We start from the raw sequence: 18,701 nt of genomic DNA, 5'->3' as shown, positions 1-18,701 counted from the left end.
ATCATCTTAGGGACCAATACACAAGAACAATATTATCATTATTTGGAGCAAGGTAGCCTTTCACAACCATATTCTTCGATACGTAGTCTACATCTTTTTTTGTTTGATTCCGTATAATACATTTTAAGTCTGGATGACTTTTGGCTAAAATGTCAAGTTTTGTTGAAGTAATATTTCATTTGGGAGAAACATTATCATAAATCAATACATGAGTTTTGTCATCATAATTCAATATAGTTTCTCAGTTAACTGCCGGAGTATAGGGGCAATTCCTGAGCCACCAACAATCATGTCAATATAATCAAAAATATGTTGTTAATCAACGAATCTTGTTTAAAAAGTAATTAAAATATTAGGGGCAATTACAATATGTGTCAATATTATCATACAATTACTTTTCTTGTTTATTTTAATTTTTTACCTTTTATGTTTTATTGTTATGTGTATAAGTATTAGGAAAACAATTATTTTAATATATTATTATTATTATAGTAATAAAAAATGTCCCAATTTATTATTTTGGTATTATTGTGAGAGGTGAACGACTCCGCCTCTAGTCTTTACTATTTCATCATCGTACAAAGGTTTTAGTGTTTCAAACAAAACACTTTTTCAATCAAAGATAAAGTGAAAGGTAGAAAAACTGTATTCAATCTTCAATCTCTCGAGCAAATTCATGCTATCATTTTTATTGTTATTGGTTTCGACACATCAAAAAATTAGTCAAAACGTCTCCAGTATATCAAGGTCAGTAGGTCACTCAAGAGTCCCATTAACCATACAATATTATGCCAAATATCGTGATTGACAACTTCTATACGAGTCCTAATCATTTAAGATCTTTATCGTTTTATTACAAAACTAATAAATAGTGTTAAATGACAAATGATTACTAGGTTTATATAAATTTTATACATCAATTGGATGGTTAGGTAGTTTAGGATCGGTAACATACAGTTGAGGTATATGTGTTCTCTTGTTGTATCATTCGAGTGATTCTTAGATTTGTTGTTGTCATGGTCGGCCTTAGATTCTTATCAGGGGTGGGCAAAAATATTTAAAAATCGAATCGAACCGAACTAAACTAAAATTAACTGAACTATTGCATTGGTTATTGAACCGAACAGTTATTTTAAAAACAGTTCATTAACTGAACCGAGCGGTTAACCGAACCGAACCAAACTCAATTAACTGAACTGAACCACTACTATGAAATTGAAAAATAAATTCTTTTTCATGCTCTTTTGTTAGTTATGAGGCTAAGTTAATGGTTAAATTTTTCAAAGAAATAGTACCCTATCAACTTCTTATCATTTAATAAATAAATTCAAACCATATTTCATTTCTCTGTCAAATTATAGTCTGATTATTTAATTGTATGAAAGATTTACGGTGCTTATAACTTATATGCAGAATTGCTGCAAACAACCAACTGCCAAAAACAGACATTATAACTTAACCATAATAGTGATAGCTAACATCTAACTAACAGTTGAAAAACAGAAATTATAACTTAACTGTAGCAGTGATAGCTAACATCTAACTAACAGTTGAAAAGTAACACATTTATATACTGTATCAAATAATATGTTTGAGGCAATAAGCTGCTACTCATTACCCCCATGATTATCTATGTTAAGAATGTCAGCAAAATGATGGGAGCATCTCATTGGAAGGCTAATCTTAAATTTTAGGCCGGTCTAGGCAAAAACTATCAATAAGCATTGTCTTCAAAACAAGTCCATTTTGCAAAACATAGCCAGTAAATTCCAGCTCATTTGAATTTCCTAGATATCCTCCTTGAAGGTCAATATGAATCAAACGGGATACGAGACACTGAGGAACACTTTTCGGTTAATGGTTAAATTTTTGCAAAAGGATAAAAAAAAGGCTTAATACATCATTCGGTCTCTTAACTTATTTTCTGTTTTCAGTTTGATCCCCTAACTAAAAAACGTCTCAAATTGATCCCTTATGTCTTTTGTCGTTACCTATTTTAGTTATCTCTGATAGTTTTTTGATGTCTAATAATTTTGATACAATTTAAACCATTCGATTGCAGGTCTATTGTTATAATAGTGAGCCACCAACATCTTATTTTTTCCCTTTTCTTCTTCTCCTCCACTCATATAAACCCAAAAATATTTGAACAAACAAACCCAGAAAAAATAATATGCGGTTAACTTAACAATAATAATGACCTGAATCACACTTTCTTCAAAAAAATAATACTAATAAGGCTTAATCGCACTTTTGGACCTCTATCTTTTCAAAAATTGCGGTTATGGACCCCTAACTAATTTAAATACAAAACAGCCCCCTATGTTTTGATTCTTTGGCAGTTTTGGACCCCCAGTCCATTGTTGACTCGGTCAACGCTGACGTGGCACCCTAAGTGAGGTGCAACGTGTCATTTTTTTTTTTGCCTTGGGGGTCCAAAACTGCCAAAGAATCAAAACATAGGGGGTTGTTTTGTATTTAAATTAGTTAGGGGTCCATAACCACAACTTTTGAAAAGATAGGGGTCCAAAAGTGCAATTAAGCCTACTAATAATAAACTGAATCACACTAAACCATAAAAAAAAATCAATTAAAATGGTTATTTAATTAACGAAACCTGGATGAAAATCATCCATCTTCACATGTTCGTTGACATTAAAATGGGTATATAATCCATCTTCTTTGATGATTCACTATGCTTCAATTTTCACACTTATTTCAGTTTGCCCTTCTTACTACTAATTCCCTCAATTTCAGCCAACAAGAAGTATCGATGCTTCACTCCTACAAATTCTCTCAATTGTTGGCTGAAATTTTGATGCTGAAAAGAAGCATCGAAGTATCGAAGAAGAAGCAGAGACAAGCATAGTGAAGCATAGATCGTCATTCCAATTAATTCCCTCAATTTTTTCCTTAAAAGACCCCATTTTTCCAGTTTGATAATCTCCTTCTTCTTTTGATTCTTGATGTGAATTTGATTCTTCCTTCTCTCGTTTGATCCAACAGTGCCTGATTTTGTTGAGTCAGAAGTTGTTTTTTGTTTGGTTTCTGGGTTAAGTTTGATTTATAGGTTTTAAGGGTTGTTGTTGTTTGATTTTTTGAGTTTGACTCTAATAATGATATTATTTATTGTGTGGAAATGATTTGATTTTGATGAAGAGAATTTTTTTTTCTTCTGTATTATATGAAGATTGATGAAGGAGTATGAATGTGATGTTGAAGATGATGAAGGAGATGAAGAAATGGGGAAAAAAATTAGGTGTTGATTGTTCACCGTATGATACAACAGACATATATGATCCAACAGTTCTCTTTTTTAAAAAAAATATCAAAGGGTTAAAATTAAATGAATTTATAAGATCTATGGTGGACCACCTACAAAGTTGGTTCACCTTAGTCATTTTAAGGTTAAAAACTAACGGAGATGACCAAAATGGTAAACGACAGAAGAGTTATGAGACCAAATTGATACACTTTATCGTTAGATGACCAAATTGAAAATGAAAAATAAGTTAAGGGACCAAACGATGTATTAAGCCATAAAAAAAATACATTTCGATTCAAAATTTTGATTTTGGTTCGGTTCAGTTAATAGACAAGCAAACGGTTAATGAACCATAACTTTGGTTCAGTTCGGTTAATTTCAAACCTTAAACGGTTCGGTTCAATTATTTCGAACCATTTCAACATTTCGGCTCGATTTAGTTCGGTTAATATGATTAATCGAATCATGCCCACCCCTACTTACATCTTACATTGTATTTTACAGATTTTTAGCTATGAAATTATTAATTAATTTACTAAAAAAACGAGTGAATGCAAGTTATGTATGATAGGATATGCTATCTTCCACCGACTAATTTTTTAGTTGCCCATTTACCTAAACAATGAGTGGATCAAAATTAGAAAACACCTATGTAAAATGCATACATTACATAGCTTAATACTTTTTTTTTTAAAAGAGGAGTACATATACTAACACTATTATTGATCACGAGTACTATTTTTTTATATATTTTTTTCTTAATAAATATTGATAAGTAAAAAACTAATATAAATCCACCGTCATGAAGCTAAGACCCTTCTTTCAGAGTTTCAGCTTCATCCTCTCTTATTCCATTATACAACTTTTGACCACTGTTATCAAAACACAATCACGTAATCTGTTCCAAGAGCATCAGAAATTCCTTCTTTGAGGCACTGTCCCTATCTTCATGTTAAATCATACCTACCCAAATTCTAGTTCAAATCTCCCATTGATTTTAGCTCCAACCTTGGGTGCCATGAAATCATCACATGTGGTTCAAAACATAGTCAAATGGCACAAACTGATCTTTTGTTAAAGAAAAAGGAGAATTGAACTTTTATCAACAGAAAAAAGGAGAGAAAATAAACTAGTTAAGAGAGAGAATCTGAACAAAAGAATGCAACTCGGTTACCAAAAAAAATCGCAAATTGGCGACACGTCATGCAATCCTTCGCTACACTAAGCATTGAGAATTGCTATTCTCACTTTTGGTTTGGCTGTGCCATACGAGTAAATTACTCAAATACCCTTCGGCAGTTAACTGCCGAAGTTTTAGAAATACGGCTGCAGTTAACTGCCGAGGAAAACTTCGGCAGTAAACTACCGAGGAAAAAAAAACTTCGGCAGTTAACTGCCGAGGAAATCTCAAACCTGAATTTTTTTTTTTTTTGACAAAATCCATAAATTGTCATTAATATCAATTTTTTTTTGACAAAAACCATAAATTGTCTTTAATAATATTTATTGATTTTGAATGTTTCAATCATTATTTTGGTACGTTTTAAACAATTGGAGTATTATACTTATGTCTATATATCTTAATAAGAATAACATTTAAATCAGTGTAAAAATTAAGCATTTGAATATTGTTTTGCACATTACTTAAATACAAATAACAATAAAAAAATCGTTAAAATAATTGTGCACAACGATTTTTTTTAAGGTATAATATGTTGTTATATTTTCTACATTAAAATAATTGCGTACAAAGATTTTTTTTTTTATTTAAGTAATTTGCAAAACAATATTCAAATACTTAATTTTTACACTTATTGAAATGTTTTTTGAGGACTTAAATGTTAAGCCTAAAACAAAGAAAAAGGAAATAAAAGAAGAAAATTTCGTGAAAGTTCTTTGGAAATAAAATAGGCAAAAAAAGAAGAAGATCAAATGAGTAATACAATTAAAATAATTGTGAATATTTCCGTAAAAAGGAAGTAAAAGAAGAAAATTCCGAGAAAGTTCTTTGGAAATAAAATATTCACTATTGTTGAAGATCAAAGCAGTTATAACAAAAAAAAAAAGATTTAAAGGAGTAATACATTTAAAATAAATAAGGAAGGCAAATCAATAAAATTAAAAACGAATTATTAAGAAAAATCAATCAAAAATGATAAAGACCGCGGAATATTCTCAAAGAATAAAAAAAAAAAAAAAAAAAAGATTTGAGGTTTCCTCGGCAGTTAACTGCCGAAGTTTTCAGTTTTCTCGGTAGTTTACTACCGAAGTTTTCCTCGGCAGTTAACTGCAGCCGGTTTCATAATTCGGCAGTTAACTGCCGAAGGACATTTGGATAAATTACTCGTGTGGCATAGCCAAACTAAATGTGGGAACAACAATTCTCCTAAGCATTTCCCATAACAAATATTTATAAAATTAATTAATTATAATTATAAATGATCAGATATTGCATAACAATAACAAATTTGTGAATATTTAGTAAATCCAGTGCATTAGTCTAGTGGTCAGGTCTATCTATGTTTCTACCATTGACACGGATTGACTCACGAAGACTTCATTTTTTTTTCTTCAGTAACAAAAGGAATATAATAGAAAGCAAATAGAAACAAAAATTAATCTAAACAACACTTGCTTGGTGAGTCAACTAAACTGTTAAAAATCTAAACAATGAATTGTAAAGTGTGGAGTAGTATGGATAAAGTGCGACCCCAAGATGTGTTTTCAAAGCATCCTTAGACATCACGTCTCTTCTGCATGAAAGAGAAATGTTTTTTTAGATGGAACATACATTCCAAGATTACTTGTTGCATGTCGTACCTTAAGACATGTAGGATCTATTTGTGGAGACAAGGTGGAAAACTGATCTTGGTTACATATTTCATGGTTCTACAAGATCTTTTTTATCCCATGTTATTGCCTCCTATAGAGGAAGTTCTGCCTAGGCTAATATGTATCGAGTGTCTGATAGAGCGGGAGAATGAAAAGTGAAACTATGGATGTTTTTGCAGATATATTTAGAAACATAATTTTGAAGGGGAATGATACTGGTATGGAATACGCCGATCAATATTCTAGACTGCAACAAATTATCATAGAAACAAATTTGGGAATCCAGTATCGAGTGAGGATCAAAAGGAGGAGCTACTCAAGACTTGCAAACCGAGCGACTCGGTAGTTAGGCTGAGATTTAGTCTTATCATTTTCATATAGGATACACATTCTCACTTGATATATATATATATATATATATATATATATATATATATATATATATATATATATATATATATGAGATTGATAGAACTAAATCTTAACCATTAAATAAAAAATGCATGGTTAAGATTAAAACATCACATTAAAACTCACATGCGCCTCATTCTCGTTGTCACCTCTCTTTTTTTTTTTCTTTTTTTATCTTCGTCACACAACGACAAATTATTTCCTTCATAAAAAAATAGACGAATCTTGAACTTCATAAATTGATTCCGATCGGGTCTTCGTAAGTACAAATCAAATTGATTTTTTCTTTCAATTTTAATTATGAAACCTCCGTGATAAAAAAAAAAACAAATTTCGAGTACAAATTGAAATCAGTAAATTGAAAATGAACAAGGGTACACGGTTGTGAATTTCTAAATTAATGATGAATATATGTGATGAAATTATTGGATGAAGTAAGGGACAACCAATGGTGGCTTATGAGATAGCTCAGTGCCTGATGCAAAATATGGGTTGTAGAGATCAATAGGAAGGGGATGAAGAACATCAAAATCAACCATGGATATCGAATGTTTCTGGTGCTGAAATGCAAAATCAATGGAAATATTAAACGGTGAATGAAGGTTGCTACAATAGAGGAATGATGAGATGAGATTGTTGGAATGAGGGAGATAAACAAGGGTGAGAATGAGGTGCACATGATGTGATGTTTTAATCTCAACCATGCATTTTTTATTTGATGGTTGATGTTTATTCATAATCATTCTCACACATAAGATACTCATTCTTATTTGTCACTGTTCTTCAATTATGCGTTATGCACTAGGCTGATTGGGTTCTAACCACCAAATTTTAGATTGGTTCATAAACCTTAATCAATTCATAACCACCGAACCATAAACGATTGAGAGTTAGAACCTGATGTTGTATTAATGCAGGAGCATTGTAGGAAATTTGAGGGGCCTGTAAACTATTAGAGGGATCTATAAAGCAATTTCGAAATTAACTTCTGTGATCCAAATGAAATAGCATAATTGCGATAAGACGGGCTTGATATTATACTGGATTTTTTTTTTTTCTTTAGGCTTTGTTTGGGAGTTTGGAGAGGAAGGGAGGGGAGGGCTTTGGGGGTTGGAAATATATAGAAAAATTGACAAAAAATTCACATTTTTTGAAAAAACAGATTTTTAGAGAATGATAAACTAATACTTATGATTAATATATTTTTAATTTTAAAAATATTATAGCAACATAGATTGAATTTGAAAAATTCATATAAACCCTCGATAACCCCCAAAACCCTCCCCCAATACAATTTTTGAGTTCCCCAAATGAGAGGGATTTTTTATTATGAGTAAAAAATTAACCTCCAAAGTCCTCTCCTTCCAATGTCTTCTATTTCTTCCACTTGCTCCTTCCTTTTTTCTAAAACTCTCCCCTCCCCTCCCCTCCAAACTCCCAAACAAAGCCTTAGAAAATTACATTCCTTACCCAATTAAATTTGACTTGTATCCCATAAAATATGAAAAATCCAATTTTACTATGACACTTTTAAAATATCAAATTTTCTTAGTTTCAGAAAACTCTCTTTATCCTACGAATTCTTGCTAAACAAGCCGGATGTGATATGCCTCTTATATATATTGGCAACAATTTTGAATATTTATATATACTCTCATGTGTAGCCTCTCACTATTCAAAATAAAAGAGAAATATATATCTCCTAATTTTTTTTACGTGTCTCGTTCATTTTGAATGGTAAGTAATTACACACATTAGTATTACCTCTCATGTTTAAATCACATATGAGAGGATCCATTTCGGTTCCAAACAGATGTATGATAAAACATTGACATTTTCTACTCCACAATTCTAGGAGGGTCTAACTATTTTTTCCTTGCTCTCTCCTTCTTACACATCTCAACATGTACATGTAGACAATTTGTGTCATTTGAATGTATTACGCTAAAAACACAAGAGTTTTAAAAAATTCTAGAAGTAACGACTTGACGGTACCTGACATTTAACCTAAATAATATTGCAATATCTTCGATAGAGAAAGTCGGGTCTAACGGAATGAATTAAACTCTCAAAACGTGATGGATGGACTAAATTCGAATCCTACTAAAAGAGATCTCACATCTAATGTTTCGAATAGATTATATTGGATAGAAGAAACATTTGAAAAATAATAATAAATCTATATTATATATAAAGAAAATAATATCTTTCAGCTCTTTTGGATTGATTTTTTTTTTTTTTAAATGCCTCAATTTTCGATACAAATGACACATGTAAAAAATAGATAAGAATAAATTTAAATATTAAAAAAATATAATAAACACGGTATGAATATATATATGTTTGGTTTTTTTTCCTTTATCATTTAAAAAGTGTAACAAACTAGATGAATATATTTATACTTACTTTTTCACTATCCCAATTATACTCTTAAACAACTTTTTCTATAAGTATGTTTTTGGTGTCATTATAAAAAAATAATTAGATTATATTTTTTTGTTATATTATTGATGTTATTTAAATAGATAATCATGGTAGTTTGATTTGTTATAACTTGAAAAAAAAACAAAAATATATATTTTTAGTTTTAATCAAAATCAAAATTTCATTAAAAAAACATTGTTCATAATTTTTAAACATTAGCACAATAAAAAGAGCGGAAAAACAGACACGTTAGTGCTCATCTTCCACGAATTTTCCTGACCCAACCATGTCACTGTTGGGATGTATGGGTACTCATTTATACACTATCCATACTCTGCTGTGGACTCACTCACACGTCAGAGTCCAATTTCCAAATCTAAGCTTCAAATGGAAAATCATTTTGGTGTTGTGTTGTGCTAGTTGCATGATATTATTTATTACAAGTTGGCCACTTGTTTTCTTTAGCTTTCCGCAAACCGCGTTAGAACTTTGGCATACCATCTAAAATTGTACTTTACATTCACACACCATATGCAATTATGCATTCCTTGATTTGACAAAGTCATCAACACATAGATTACAGTATTTTTTAGATTCTTTCTTGCTAATGCAAAATTAGTTTATGTTAAACACTTCAAAAATTCAACAATCGTAGACTAGACTCAAGAATTGATTCATAGAAAAATCATTGCATTCGTACAACTAGTATATTAGCAAGACTTCTTCTAGATAATTATTAAATGTTTTCAATCAATTTGTAGGGTTTAATTGTATTCGTATAAACAATGGGGCCAAAGTACAAAAAGAATCTAACGTGTGATTCAAAGAAGTAGGAGATAAATAACCAAGTGGTGGTTTTGATCACACCCCATATTGACTAAGATGAAGTGTAGCAACCATACTATACTTTTATCATCTATTAATGTATGTTTTTGGTTCACATTGAAATTGACAATTATAATAAACTATATGTGATTTATGCAAAAATTATATTTTAGACTTTAGAGTTTCAACAAATGTCACTTTGTTTTTTGTCAAATTTATCGGCCAATAGTTTTATGAGCGTTTAAAAATCTTTAAATTTTCAGTTTGTTACTATTATTCTCTCGAATTATTTTCTATTTAATTAAACTCAAATTTTTATAAATTTATTTTGAATTGAAAAACCACCCTGTTAGAAGCTAATCTAAATTAAATTTATTTTTTATTTTTGAATTACTAAATTTTAAATCTTTATTTTGACAATACCAAAACTAAAATTGGTTTATGCTAGTAGTTTCTATTCTCCCCTTGATTTTGATCTTTGTGGATATATCCAATACTCCCATTGGTACTTCCCCTTGATTTGATCATATAAATATTTGTCGCATCTTATGTAGCATCTCAATCAGTAGAAGATGCACCAAGTTCGGTTACTTATATACAGCAATAACCTTAAGTACTCAACTAGTTAGTTAAGTCAAATGAAAGATATTATTCATTTTTTGTCATCTAATGATTTATCTTTTATCACAATGCAATTGCATGTAATGTGAACACACTCTATAGCCACGGGTCATACTATTACTATCTACAAAGAAAAATAAAATAGTGGATACATACATGAACAAAATCATATATAAAGCCTTCATTCACTACAACTTTGATATTAAGTCATCAAACTTCAAATTCAATTGACCAATCCAATTCCAAGTCATGCCATCTCAAAACCTTAGTTTGACTCTAGTCATACTCATTTCAATTCTATCCATTATTGTTTCACATGCTGAAACATCAACCATTAAAGTTGAAATTGAAGCATTGAAAGCATTCAAAAAATCCATAACAAATGATCCAAACAAAGCTCTTGCAAATTGGATTGACACAATCCCTCATTGCAACTGGTCAGGCATTGCATGTAGCAATTCTTCAAAACATGTCATATCAATTTCACTCTTTGAACTTCAACTCCAAGGTGAGATTTCACCTTTCCTTGGAAACATTTCAACACTTCAACTTATTGATTTAACTTCAAATTCATTAACTGGTCAAATTCCACCTCAAATTAGTCTTTGCACTCAACTTACAACACTTTACCTTACTGGTAATTCTCTCTCAGGTTCAATCCCTCATGAATTAGGTAACCTTAAAATGTTGCAGTATTTGGATATAGGTAATAACTATCTCAATGGAACCTTACCTGTTAGCATATTCAACATAACTTCTTTGTTAGGTATTGCTTTCAATTTCAACAACCTTACTGGAACTATTCCATCAAATATAGGGAATTTAGTTAACACTATACAGATTGGAGGATTTGGTAATAGTTTTGTTGGATCTATACCTGTTTCTATAGGCCAATTAGGATCTTTGTTATCTCTTGATTTTAGTCAAAATAAGTTATCAGGTGTCATACCTAGAGAGATTGGAAACCTAACAAATTTACAATATCTTTTATTGCTTCAAAATTCATTGAGTGGAAAAATTCCTTCTGAGCTGGCTCTTTGTAGCAATCTTGTTAACCTTGAGTTATATGAAAATAAGTTCATTGGAAGTATTCCTCATGAGCTAGGGAATTTAGTTCAGTTGGAAACTTTGAGGTTGTTTGGTAATAACTTGAACTCAACAATACCGGATTCTATATTTAAGTTGAAATCGTTAACACATTTAGGATTATCAGAGAATAACTTAGAGGGAACAATTTCTTCTGAGATTGGATCTTTGAGTTCCTTAAAAGTGTTAACTCTTCATTTGAATAAGTTTACCGGGACGATTCCTTCGTCGATAACAAACTTGAGAAACTTGACATCTTTGTCCATGAGTCAGAATCTCCTTTCAGGTGAAATTCCTTCCAATATAGGTGTGCTTCAAAATTTGAAGTTTCTTGTCTTGAACGACAACTTTTTACACGGACCTGTTCCTCCTAGCATTACCAATTGTACTAGTTTGGTTAATGTGAGTTTATCTATTAATTCTTTAACTGGAAAAATTCCTGAGGGTTTTTCAAGGTTGCCAAATCTTACTTTCCTGTCCCTTCAATCCAACAAAATGAGTGGTGAAATACCAGATGATCTTTACATTTGCTCAAACCTTAGTACTTTACTTTTGGCGGATAACAGCTTCAGTGGATCGATAAAATCCGGTATCAAAAATCTGTTTAAACTCATGCGTTTGAAGCTGAATAAAAATGCTTTCATAGGACCAATTCCACCAGAGATTGGTAACTTGAATAAACTCATCATTTTGTCTCTTTCTGAAAATAGATTATCAGGTCGTATTCCAATAGAATTGTCCAAACTTTCTCTCCTTCAAGGACTCTCTCTTTATGACAATGCATTAGAAGGCACAATACCTGATAAACTTTCTGAACTAAAAGAATTGACTATACTTTTGCTGCATGAAAACAAGTTGGTTGGTCGAATACCGGATTCTATCTCGAAGCTTGAGATGCTTTCATACTTAGATCTTCACGGAAACAAACTTAATGGTTCCATTCCGAAAAGCATGGGGAAGCTTGATCATCTTCTACTGTTGGATCTCTCTCACAACCGCCTCTCAGGATTGATTCCAGGATACGTCATTGCACACCTCAAAGACATGCAGATGTATCTTAACCTTTCTTACAACCACTTTGTAGGAAGTGTTCCATCTGAACTAGGGATGTTGGAAATGGTACAAGCCATTGATGTTTCAAACAATAATCTTTCAGGTTTCCTTCCGAAGACACTTGCCGGGTGCAGAAATATGTTTAGTCTTGATTTCTCAGTAAACAATATTTCAGGTCCTATCCCTGCTGAAGTTTTTAGTGGCATGGACTTGCTTCAGAGCTTAAATCTTTCAAGAAATCATTTAGATGGTGAAATACCCGAAAGCATGTCTCAGATTAAGAATCTTAGTTCGTTAGATCTTTCTCAGAATAACTTGAAGGGAACTATTCCTGAGGGGTTTGCCAATCTTTCCAACCTGATGCAGCTAAACTTTTCTTTTAATCAACTAGAAGGTCCTGTGCCTTTGACTGGAATATTTTCACATATCAACGAATCTAGTATGATGGGAAACCAGGCTCTTTGTGGAGCAAAATTCCTAAGTCCATGCAGAGAGAACGGTCATTCTCTATCCAAGAAGAGCATAGCTATCATTGCTGCACTTGGATCTCTTGCTGTACTTCTACTTGCAGTGCTTCTGATTTTATATTTCAACCGAGGCACCATGTTCGGTAATTCTATAAAGAGTGTTGATACTGAGAATCATGAATCAGTGAACGGTTCAGCATTGGCTCTTAAAAGATTCAGTCCAAAGGAGTTAGAAAATGCAACCGGTTGTTTCAGCTCAGACTACATCATTGGTTCTAGCAGTTTGAGCACCGTTTACAAGGGTCAATTTGAAGATGGTCAGATTGTAGCCATAAAAAGGTTGAATTTGCACCAATTCTCAGCTAATACCGACAAGATATTCAAGAGAGAAGCCAGCACCTTGTGCCAGCTGAGACATAGGAATTTAGTTAAGATACATGGATATGCTTGGGAAAGTCAGAAAATAAAGGCTTTAGTTCTAGAGTACATGGAGAATGGGAATTTGGATAGCATCATACATGACAGAGAAGTTGATCAGTCGAGGTGGACATTATCTGAAAGACTCCGAGTTTTCATTTCTATTGCTAGTGGATTGGATTACTTGCACTCTGGTTATGATTTTCCCATTGTGCATTGTGATCTAAAGCCTTCCAACATCCTTTTAGATAGAGATTTTGAAGCACATGTCAGTGATTTTGGGACAGCTCGAATACTTGGTCTTCATTTGCAAGATGGCAGTGCCCTTTCCTCAACAGCAGCTTTGCAAGGCACAATTGGCTATTTGGCACCAGGTATAAGCCTTTTCTAATCTTTTATGATCATTGAATTATGTGTAATCTGTTTTTATCCCAATTTATAATTTCAACATTTTGAACAATATTTTTCAATGTAATTTCCAGAATTTGCCTACATGAGGAAAGTAACGACGAAAGTGGATGTGTTCAGCTTTGGCATCATAGTAATGGAATTTCTAACAAAAAGAAGGCCAACAGGGCTCTCAGAATCAACAAGTTTGCGTGATGTAGTGGCAAAAGCCGTTGCAAATGGAACGGAACAGCTTGTCAGCATTGTGGACCCTGAATTGATCACAAAAGACAATGGAGAAGTGTTGGAAGAGCTCTTTAAGCTTTCATTGTGCTGCACCCTCTCTGATCCTGAACATCGTCCTAATATGAATGAAGTTTTATCTGCACTTGTGAAGCTTAACACAGCAATGCTATCTTGCTGTGTTGTTAAATAATAAACAGCATAATATCAATCAATCCTTGGTGCTGTTTTTTGGAAAGAAGAGAAAAGAAATGCTTGTCAGTAAATTCATAACTAGTTTCTTTGACAATGACAAAGCCTTGTGGTGTACATGTTAGTATGTGGAACTTTGAGTATGCAATTAATATGTGGAACTTTGCTCAAATGAGCAGTATTCCTAGACAATCATGTAATAACACTCATCCCTACTTTTTTAGTCTGCATTGACTGTCTCTTGTTGCATGCATATTCTATATTTTTCACTCCCTCTTGCCACTCTTTGATTTGGTGCAGATATTTCTATATATATACAATCGAGTTTGCTCTATCATATAGTATAGTTGGAGAATGATTCAGTTTGGAATTCAAATATCTGGTTACTTTCAAGTTTTACTCCCATGTATTCTCAGGATCATGAAAGAAGTCATAAAGGCTCAACAGTTACTTTCTGTTATGTAAGCAATGACATAACTTTGAGAAATTTTAAGCAGGGAATAACGAAATACATACCCCCAATCGAAAAATAGCAGATATCAAATGCTAAATACTTTGTTTTCATCTCCATCATTCTTACAACCCCAATAAAAAGTTCAAAAAATGATTGAAAAGGAATCACAGCTATATCCTCTTAAACATCTTTTTTTTTAGTAAACAGTCATTTTAGTTCCTAAATGTGTGAGGCGGCGTCATTACAGTCCTTGAATGAATCAAAATTGCAAAACATCCTTGCGTATCTTCGGTCAAGAATTTGATGCTCTAATTTAACCAATGGAAGACCATTTGAGTAACGAACTAACTACCAAATTGACTAACTAGAGACACATTCAAGAATGATTACGTAATTTTGGTTAATTCAAGGACTACGGCGATAGCTGTTGACACATTCAAGAACCATAACCATTTACTCCTATCCTTATAAAATGAATAGATCTCAACAGAGAGAATAATCTTCACTTACAGCAATCAACAAGATTGTACAACCAATAAAATAAATCACTGTGTATTTGCATAACAACAGCTACAAAGAAGAATATCATAAAATAAAGTTAAATAGTAAAAACAAATTTTAAAAAGTAAAATAAGGAGTTGTGAAATGATGCTTCATTTACTGGGAGGATCAGTATGAAGAAATTCTTGAATAGTTGAAGGGAAATCCAAATCTCCAAAACCACTATCTGCACCCCCAGAAATAAAAGCAGCTTTCCCTAAAAGCAAATGTGCCAGCCTCAAAGGCTCTTTCTTCTCCACCCCATCATTCATAAAATGCTTAATCCACCCATCCAACCTCAACACCTCTTTCTTACACTTTGGTCCCTCCACACCAACAATCTTTGAATAAAACCCACCTTCACAGTGACAAGAATCACAATCACCACCACCCTCATCACCCTCAAAACCATCCCTTTTTTCCTCTGACATTCCTAATAGATTTACTAACCCTTCAATTTCATCAACATCTTCTTCTTGAGTTTCATCTGAAGGAGTGGTAATTTGAGAAGGGTGTTGATGGGTCAGTGTGAATCCTTGAGAAACTGAGAGGAATTGTTGAGGAGGTTCACTGTTTTCTTGGGTTGGACATGTTTGGTTCCAACTTTGTTGGAGGAACAAAGGTGAACTCAGTGTTGATACAACGTTGCTTTCTTGTACTTGTTCAGATTTTGTTGTTTTTGGTGTTGATGTGTTCTCTAATTTTAACCTTTTTTCAACCTAGGTACCAAATTAATAATCTATTAATTGAAAACAAAAATTGTAAGAACAACGTTTAAAGATGTTAAAATTGTGATTTCATACCTGTCTTAACGATGAGAAGAATTTCGAATAGGAGGAAGACATTGATAATGGTCCACTTTTGTTGTAACGGTGCATTGGATTAGACTATATAGAAGTATTTGTGATATTTATTTGTTTATTTATTATTACATCCACATGTGCCCTAAAAATGAGTGGATATTTGTAATCAATATTTTTGAGCGATTTGATTAGTTCAATTTTGGTTGCATAGATTGTAAGAAACATAAAGATGGGGATATGGGATTGAGAGAGCAGATTGACATAAAAAAAAAGACTAACATTCAGTTGCATACAACACATGATAATAATTCACATTCCCGCAGGAAGAACGTTACAAGAAAGTATACATAACAAAAAACATAATGACCATTCACTTTCCGGGAACAAAGTTGGTGGCATAGGCCCATGCGTTGTTGTTGACTGGGTCGGCAAGATGATCGGCAAGGTTCTCCAAAGGTCCCTTTCCGGTCACAATAGCCTGAACAAAGAATCCGAACATAGAGAACATGGCTAATCTACCGTTCTTGAGTTCCTTAACCTTCAACTCTGCGAAAGCCTCTGGGTCGTCAGCTAGGCCCAATGGGTCAAAGCTGCCTCCTGGGTATAGTGGGTCAACAACCTCACCAAGAGGACCACCAGCAATACGGTAACCTTCAACAGCGCCCATCAAGATAACTTGGGTAGCCCAGATGGCAAGAATGCTCTGAGCATGGACCAAACTTGGGTTACCCAAGTAGTCAAGTCCACCCTCGCTAAAGATCTGGGATCCGGCCTTGAACCATACAGCCTCACCGAATTTAACACCATTGCGAGACAAAAGCTCTGGGAAAACACATCCCAAGGCTCCCAACATAGCCCACCTACTATGGATGACTTCAAGTTCACGGTTCTTGGCGAATGTCTCTGGGTCAGCAGAAAGTCCAGCAGTGTCCCATCCGTAGTCACCTGGGAACTCTCCAGTCAAGTAAGACGGGGGCTCACCAGAGAATGGGCCTAAGTACTTAACACGGTCTGGGCCGTACCATGGGCTTCCTGAGGAGGCTACTTTCTTGGTGGTAGCAGCCTTCCTCATGGTGAACCTTGCAGCTCCCAATTCTTGGCTTGAAGGGGTTAGCTTGACTGGCTTGCCAGCCAAGGTTGGTGAAGAGAGAGCCATGGATGATGCGGCCATTTTGCAATGAAATTAAAATGCTTGTTGTGCTTTTGATAAATGTACTCGTATGAATGGTGATTTGGTAAGGTGAATATGGGTGTGTATTTATATTAGTTATGAAGTTGTTGTTCTCTTATCTTGTGTTATCCAAAGCTACAATCTCATTGGAAGTTGAGGATTTTGATGTTACACTTGGCACTCCTCTAAAATCCACAAATGGGTTAGATTCTTCATATGATATGATTTGTAACCAATGTTGGTGTTCCATGTGTAACTATGGGATTCCTATAGATATATCACTGAAAATTTTATTTTTCCATCAAATTGGCTTAATTTATGAGGCTATGCTTTAAACTGACTCAGCAGTGTAAGATTTTTTTTGGGTCCACATGCTGTCATATTGTAAATAGTTGCTTGAGAACCACACAATTTGAAAAACCTGTTATGGACAGGTGCATGTTCTTATTTCAACGTATAATAAAGAAGATAAAGGTAGACAAATTATGAAAAGAACCAAGTCAGGGTTGATGGTTACACGGGTCAATTTTAATTCATGAGGAATCTATTGAAATATAACACTATATGGGTTAATTGTAATTGTTTGTAAGACACAAAGTTTGAGTCATACATGGCAGTATTTTTTAGGCCATTATTTTCAGAAAAATGAAACAGTTCACACCCTCACGATTTTTTAAGTTACAATGCAATACCTAAGGATAATTGGTTTGAAAAACAGCAGAAGATGTTTCATTTGATTTACAATAAAAACCAGTAAGCACTGCAGCGTGTCTTAAATTTTTATCTATCTTAAATTTGTGCATGTAGGAAATGAGCCAAGGTAAAAATGGTCCATGTTTTTTTGCCGTACTTGGTGTTTTTACCATGTTTCTCATTTTACAGTTCATTTAGCATAAATGCCTTATCCAACCAAATCTAAGATGGCACTTTCTTACTGGATGAAGTGGCTTTTGTGATATTTCTATATCTCTTTACAGTTTACATAGTGTGAGTGAATATAATTAAAAAAGAAAAGGATAATTGATATGTATTTGAGGACCAATTATATCAAAGGTGTCTCAAAAGTAGTTGCCGGCAGTCATGCTTAGACAAATAATTGTTTGTCTTGCCTATTATTATTGGATATTTGAATATTATGCTATGATGTGGATCTGTGACAAATGGATGGAGATTGAAGACCATAGCTAAGTGATTACTCATGTTCAATCTAAGTTGATATGTGAATCATTTTGTTCAATCTGTTATAATTATTAGTCTACCAAACATAAAACACTAAATAGTAAAAAGTAATAGCATCCTTTTGTATTAGGTTTTTATTGTGGCTTTAATTCACTCCCCTCTAATACCATTTTAGGCTTTTTTACGGTTTAATTCATCTTTACAAAATTTGATTGTATAATAAAAGTATCGTTCTTTAGAAATTTATTTCAAGTCTTACATATAGTCTATATGAAAGTTTTTCTCAATATATTCGGCCTTCTACAAAACAAAATAGGAATCGCAAAAAAAA

At 33.0% G+C, this 18,701-nt stretch overlaps 3 protein-coding genes across 3 annotated transcripts; 1 reads left to right on the top strand and 2 right to left on the bottom strand.

Annotated features, from left to right (window-relative positions):
* The first annotated feature begins 10,562 nt into the window (after positions 1-10,562).
* Positions 10,563-14,564, top strand: LOC25493396 (LRR receptor-like serine/threonine-protein kinase FLS2). Its single transcript, XM_013601885.3, has 2 exons — positions 10,563-13,775; positions 13,884-14,564. Exons 1-2 carry the CDS (start codon positions 10,628-10,630, stop codon positions 14,222-14,224), a joined length of 3,489 nt encoding a protein of 1,162 aa, XP_013457339.1. The 5' UTR covers positions 10,563-10,627; the 3' UTR covers positions 14,225-14,564.
* A 649-nt stretch (positions 14,565-15,213) lies between these two features.
* On the bottom strand, positions 15,214-16,156 carry LOC25493395 (uncharacterized). Its single transcript, XM_013601884.3, has 2 exons — positions 16,021-16,156; positions 15,214-15,936 (listed from the first exon to the last, which is right to left on the bottom strand). Exons 1-2 carry the CDS (start codon positions 16,093-16,095, stop codon positions 15,331-15,333), a joined length of 681 nt encoding a protein of 226 aa, XP_013457338.2. The 5' UTR covers positions 16,096-16,156; the 3' UTR covers positions 15,214-15,330.
* Positions 16,157-16,276: 120 nt separating this feature from the next.
* On the bottom strand, positions 16,277-17,331 carry LOC25493394 (chlorophyll a-b binding protein AB80, chloroplastic). Its single transcript, XM_013601883.2, has one exon. It carries the CDS (start codon positions 17,189-17,191, stop codon positions 16,391-16,393), a length of 801 nt encoding a protein of 266 aa, XP_013457337.1. The 5' UTR covers positions 17,192-17,331; the 3' UTR covers positions 16,277-16,390.
* Between the last annotated feature and the right edge of the window lie 1,370 nt (positions 17,332-18,701).

The sequence above is a fragment of the Medicago truncatula genome, chromosome 4 (genome assembly GCF_003473485.1).
Source record: "Medicago truncatula cultivar Jemalong A17 chromosome 4, MtrunA17r5.0-ANR, whole genome shotgun sequence".
NCBI classification, from domain to species: domain Eukaryota; kingdom Viridiplantae; phylum Streptophyta; class Magnoliopsida; order Fabales; family Fabaceae; genus Medicago; species Medicago truncatula.
This window is presented reverse-complemented; position numbering and strand designations above follow the sequence as displayed.